The sequence below is a fragment of the Bison bison genome, unplaced genomic scaffold (assembly GCF_000754665.1).
Source record: "Bison bison bison isolate TAMUID 2011002044 unplaced genomic scaffold, Bison_UMD1.0 scf7180017853731, whole genome shotgun sequence".
Lineage (NCBI taxonomy): Eukaryota > Metazoa > Chordata > Mammalia > Artiodactyla > Bovidae > Bison > Bison bison.
In genome coordinates, this window is record NW_011484304.1 from 643,546 (window position 1) to 649,545 (window position 6,000).

Sequence of the window (6,000 nt, forward strand, 5' to 3'; positions counted from 1 at the left end):
TGAGCAAGGCTACTTGGGTTCAAATCCCAGCCCTGCCATTTACTAGCAAAGCACTTCCCCTCTCTGTACCTCAGTTTTCCCATCTGGAAAGTGGAGCTGATCCTGGTACCTGCCTCCTGGGGTTGCTGTGAGGACCGAGTGAGTCAATGAGCAGTGTAGTCAGCCACGAAGCTCTGAGGGCTCCCTGGGAAGGGCTTTGAATAACTGCTGAGCCCACAGGGCAGGGGTCAAGTGGGAGAGCTGGGGCACTCCCCAGTAGCCACTCCTCGGTCCCGGTCTGCAAAGCTGGGATGTGGGAGTGTGGTGGGGGACAGGGTCAGGGGAGAGGCAAGGCCCTCCACCTGGTTTCCTGGCCTGGTAGACATATATCTCCAGGCTCCTGACTTCCCAAGAAAGTCCAGCCCTGGTTGGGGCCACTGCTCAGGGATCTCAGCTGCTCACAGGCCCTCCTGGGCCACCCCTAGTTGGACATAGGGGGAAAGTTCCTCAAGTGAGAGCCAGGCTCTGTTTGCTCCCCTGTAAAACAGGGCAACAGAATCACTGCCCCAGGGAAGCTGAGGGAATCTAAAGAGAAGAGCTGTGAGGTTCTAGAAAGCACGTTCTTGAGCAAACCTGAGTCCCCTTTATCAGGCAGAGACAGAAGACGCTGGAGGGGTCTCATGGGACATTCAAGATCTGATGGAACCATGGGCTCAGGGATGATGGCTGCTCCCAGCCCTGTCCCCTGGCACCCCTTGGGGGTGTTCACAGGAAAGTGATGTCCACAGACCACCAGCTTTTCATGCCCATCTTCCCACTGCTACTGGGAGGACATGCAAGGACTAGAGAGCCCTATACTCAACACTTTTGGCAGAGGGAGGCCCTTCTAGGTGAGCAGAGGCAGAATGGAAGTCGCAGGGTGAGCTGGTTCCTGAAGATACCAAGGTGTGCATGTGCGTGTGTGTGCGTCCCCTACCTCAGTGAACTCCATTTCCGTCACTCCCCATTTCTGTTCTCCTTCCTGACCACCCACCAGTGTGCGACCTGCTGAGCCCAGGTGGGTGGTATCTTTGAGGTCACCGCAGTGTTCTCAGGGAAGGCAGGGAGACTGCAGAAAGCAGCCGTGGTCCAGAGCTCCCTCTGGGGTCTCCAGAAGCTCCACTCTGTCCTCATTCACCTGGTCTTTGGCCCAAAGATGCCCTGGGTGGCCTCAGACTGCTTCTCTGGGCCACAGAAAACAGAGGCCTGCGAGGCCCACTGGGTAACCTGAGCGGCTGGGGAAGAGGGAACCCGGGGGGGGGGCCTCCCCTGGGACAGCCCTGGGCATTAACGGGGCCGGAGGACAGAGGGATTTGACTCTAGCAAAGTGGCCGGGCAGAGCGGGCCCGCCGTGCTATGGTGGGGACGGCCTCCGGACAGAGCCACAGGGTCTGAGCCTGGGGTGGCTCAGCGCCTTCCAACTCATGCCTTCTCCCTTATTCCTTCCCCCCGCAGTGGCCCTGCCTCCCGAGAAGTCAGACGGACTGGCCAGCGGAGATGAGAAGAGGATGGAGAAGTCAGGCGAACCCTGCTCGGGCTCCAAGAAACAGCTGAAATTCGAGGTAAATTTCCTTTCCTGGTCCTGAGCCCTGGGCGGAAGGGTTTTCTCTGCCCGGTGCTGGTTTTTGATGGGGGGGGGGGGGGGGGGGGGGATGCTGAGGCCCCTCCAGATGTGACAGCCCCTCTCCTCCCCCATGAACAACCTTTCCTCCTGCCACATCTGGGGCTACCCCAGCTCGGCACAGGCCCTAGCGACTCCCCGCGGCCCTCCCCTCTCAGCTCAGGCCCCTGGCCTCTCACCATGGGGTAGTGGCCAGAGGCAGTGGCCGCTGGGCTGGGGGAAGGACAGGAGAGTGGACAGGGGAGATGGCACTCTGGCCCCGGTGCTGCCGTGACTGCCTGCACTTCCTCTCTGGTCCTCCGTTTCCTCGTGGGTGAAGGAAACCTTTGCTACCAGCTCCCTCCCAAGGCTGTCCAGGGGGCCAAAATGGGGCTCACAGGTAGGGTAGGTGACCAGGAGGCCTTGGGCAGGTCCCTCACTCTGGGATTCAGGTGCAGGTGTGCTCAGTCCCTTCAGTCGTGTCCGACTCTTTGCGACCCTGTGGACTGTAGCCCGCCAGGCTCCTCTGTCCATGGGATTCTCCAGGCAAGAATACTGGAGTGGGCTGCTAAACCCTCTTGCAGGGGATCTTCCCGACTCAGGGATTGAACCTGCATTTCCTACATCCCCTGCCATTGGCAGGCGGGTTCTTTACCACTAGCACCACGTGGGAAGCCCAGGTGGGACTCAGATGGTCAACAGCAAAAGAGACATGCCCGCCCAGAGCCCACGGTCTGTCTGTCCTACCTCCCTAGATGGTATGTTAAGCTCCTCGTGTGTACCAAGCACAGGTCCAGGTGCTAAGTGGGAGACCCAGGCTGCCTGCAGGGAGCTTACCAGCCTCTCCCCACCCTCCTTTCACCCTCCCTCCTTCCTGCTCTGTCTCCCCTACAAGATCACTAGGGCAGAGCCCTGGAGCCCACAGATGGGGGTTCAGTTCCCACCTCTGCCACTGCCTCACTTGCCTGCCCTGTAAAATGGTGATAGTCATTTTATCCAGGGGTTCCCATCCTCTGGGATCTAATGCCAGATGATCTGAGGTGGGGCTGATGTAATAAGAATAGAAATAAAGTACATAATAAATGTAATGCATTTGAATCATCCTGAAACCATTCCCTACCCCCTGGTCCGTGGAAAATTTTTTTCCTTTCAACTGGTCCCTGGTGCCAAAAAGGTTGAGGACTGCTGACAATATCTATCTACTGGGATGTCGGAAACATGATGAATTAAGGCATTTCAGGCGCTTCAGAGAAGGTGATGGCACCCTACTCCGGTACTCTTGCCTGGAAAATCCCATGGATGGAGGAGCCTGGTGGGCTGCAGTCCATGGGTCACTAAGATTTGGACACAACTGAGCGACTTCACTTTCACTTTTCACTTTGATGCATTGGAGAAAGAAATGGCAACCCACTCCAGTGTTCTTGCCTGGAGAATCCCAGGGATGGGGGAGCCTGGTGGGCTGCCATCTATGGGGTCGCACAGAGTTGGACACGACTGAAGTGACTTAGCAGCAGCAGCAGGTACTTAAAAGGGTGTCCAGTGCAGAATAAGTACTTTCCTTCTTCCTTCCAAGCAATGGGGATTGATACCCGCTAGTTCCAGGGAACCTGGCGGTGTACTGGGCATGGTTCCTGGCTCACGGAGCACAGTGTGGTCAGGGGGACAGATGAGTGACCCAGGCCCAGTAACTGCACGGTCAGCGTTGTGATGGGGATCTGGGAGTGTGGAGAGGGGACAGGGAGGTTTCCTAAGTCAGCCTAGAGGGTGCAGAGTGATGGGCATTTTGGCAATCCCAAACTCTGCACAGTGCCCTGAGTGGGGAGCCAGGGCTGCAGCAGAGGTTGGGGAGGGCAAGTGTCTGCACTGAGCCTCTGGGCATAGAGGCAGGAGCTGGGGAGAGGTGATGCATGGGGGAGCCTTTGGGATCAGGAGGACGCTCCCGGCCGAGGGAAAAGCAGAAGGCTTGGAGGCTTGCCAGTGCTGGCTGGCTGTGTGGGAATAGCAAAGGGGAGATGACGCAGAAGAGGGGGTGAGATAGGTCATCAAGGGCCCTGCGTCCTCCTAACTGAGGAGCTGAGGGGGCAGACGGCGTCTCATTGAGGAGCTGGGGTTGCTAACTTCTTCCTGAGCCCTCCACCCCGGGTCTCTGCAGGTTTTCTCTGGGTGCTTAGCAAAGCCAACACCGAGGCCAGGGCAGAAGAAAGACCCAGACTCGGACGTCTTTCCTGGAAGCCCATGTGGGTCTGCTTCCAAATGGGGGCCGGCTGATGCCTGGACTTACCCGTGGTCCCTGAGGAGGACTCACCCGAGAGGCCGGGGATGGGGGGACAAGAAGACGCATGTGACAGAGATCATGGGAGGTGGGGGTAGTTACTTGACCCATATTTCTGAACTTCTAACCCGAGCTTTCTTTGAAGCCAAGTGGAGGGGCTGGGAAAGGGAATCAGGTGTGCATGTGTATATGAATGTGTATGCAGATGTGTGTATCAGTGTGTAGACATATGTATGTGAGTGTGTGTATGTCTGTGTGTGTTCATATGTACGTGTGTGTGCACGTGCCCACAGGCACACACTCGTGTACATGCATGTGTGCAGGGCAAGTGCTGCAGGACGCAGTGCTGGAGAGCAGAGTGAGCACTTGGCAGGTATCAGACAGGCGTGTCACAACTGAGGGAAGGCCGACTTTGAACTCAGCGTGGGCCGCCCGAGAATTGCTAGAGGGAGCTGGCTGTGAGCTGCAGAAGCCTGGGGCAGGGCTACTGTGCTGGGGCTCACTCCCGCCAGCCTTGGGAGGCCAGGCACCGCCCCTCTCTGGAGGCACTGAGTCTGTCCTCCTGCATAAGAAAAAGTGGGCCAAGGCAAGACATGGAACTGGATGGTATGGGGGTGTCTTCGCTTGTTTTCATAGGACTTGTGGATCTAAAAGGCTGTTTGTGGATTCTCTTTCCCCAAACGGCCGTCCTTTCTGGACCTGTCTGTCTGGGGTTCAGCCAGCCCCTGCATGCGGGTGGCCGGTGACGGAGCTCCCCGATTCCCTGTTCCCAGTCCTTGCGGTTGGACACCTCGGGCTGTGGGAGCCACGGTGATGACGTCATTGCTGTATTAGTCACTCCAGCAAAGACAATAGCAGCTACCTCCATTAATTGGGCTTTTCTCTGAGCCAAGTGGCTTACATATCTGTTTCCCGTTCTCTCCAAGCAGACCCTGAGACAGGACTTGGGAGGTGATCCCAGGGAGCAGGGAAGGAGGGGTGCCCGTCACTGAGGGTGGTGGGGGTTGGTTGATGAGCAGGTCTCGGGCAGCAGGGCTCTGTCTGCCAGGGCTCCCCAGAGAGCCATGCTAAAAGTCTCAGATGTGTCCCCTGGCTTGGCCCCTTCCTTGTTCTGGTTCCTGGGGATCTTCAATCCCTGACTCCTCAGACAGGGATGCTGGACGCTTGAAGTGGGAGGTGGGGAGTAGCCGACCACAACTACAGGGGAATGTGGAGGGGGCTCAGGGGACGTGGCGTGGGGCAGTTAATGCTCCCAACAACTTTCTGAGGTCTGGACCATCATCTTCCATAGTCTGTATGAGGGGAAACTGAGGTACCGAGAAGAGAAAGGCCATGTCCAAGTTCATGTCACTGCAGAGGGCCAAGCCCAGGCTGGCACCTGGGGCTGACCCTTCAGCTCTTAACACTCCTCCCATCCTGCCTTCCAGGTTGGGTGGCCGCCCATGGCTAAGTTACCCTGTGTGTTTTCTGGTAGCTTCTACCCCCGGCTCCAAGTTCATTCTTCCTGAGGCCGCATGCCTCCTCCCAGAGCCCTCCCTTGTGTTTCCTCGGCCTTTGAAGACCCTAGAGTGTCTGGTACCTGGCAGGCCCCTCTCCCCAGGCCCAAGCTCCTTGGCCCGGCTTGGCCTCTCTCCCAGGCCTGGCGTGTCTTGGTCATCACATTCTCCTTCATACAGGGTCTGGGAAGGGCAGCGGGGAGGCTGGCGGCCCCGTGACCCAGCCTCCAGGTGTCCCAGCCGCCAAGTGACCGGCCACGTATGTCTGTTGTCTGTTTACATCCAGGAGTTGCAGTGTGACGTGTCTGTGGAGGAAGACAGCCGGCAGGAGTGGACCTTCACCCTGTACGACTTTGACAACAATGGCAAGGTCACTCGAGAGGTGAGTGAACCCGCTGGGCCTCCCGCCAGGCCACACCCCTGGCGCAGGACCCTTCGTCGGGCACACACCCCTGTTGCCCCTTCCCCTTCTCCTCAGGTCAGGTGGGGAGGGCAGGAGTGAGGCCCCTGGGAGTTTCATGGAAACCAGTGAGAAGAAGGAGGCGACAGAGAGGAAGGGCGGCCAGGCTGCTCTGGGGCGAGCACCATTCAGGCTGGGGAGGGGCAAGAGTCAG

At 58.1% G+C, this 6,000-nt stretch overlaps 1 protein-coding gene across 1 annotated transcript in view; it reads left to right on the plus strand.

The window, feature by feature from the left end:
- NKD1 (naked cuticle homolog 1 (Drosophila)) overlaps positions 1-6,000 on the plus strand; it is a gene marked incomplete at its 5' end in the record, with an annotated part of 92,098 nt that overhangs the window by 76,502 nt on the left and 9,596 nt on the right. The window contains 2 exons of the mRNA XM_010855232.1: positions 1,474-1,580; positions 5,673-5,768. Coding sequence (XP_010853534.1) covers positions 1,474-1,580; positions 5,673-5,768 — 203 coding nt within the window. The remainder of the gene's footprint in view (positions 1-1,473; positions 1,581-5,672; positions 5,769-6,000) is intronic.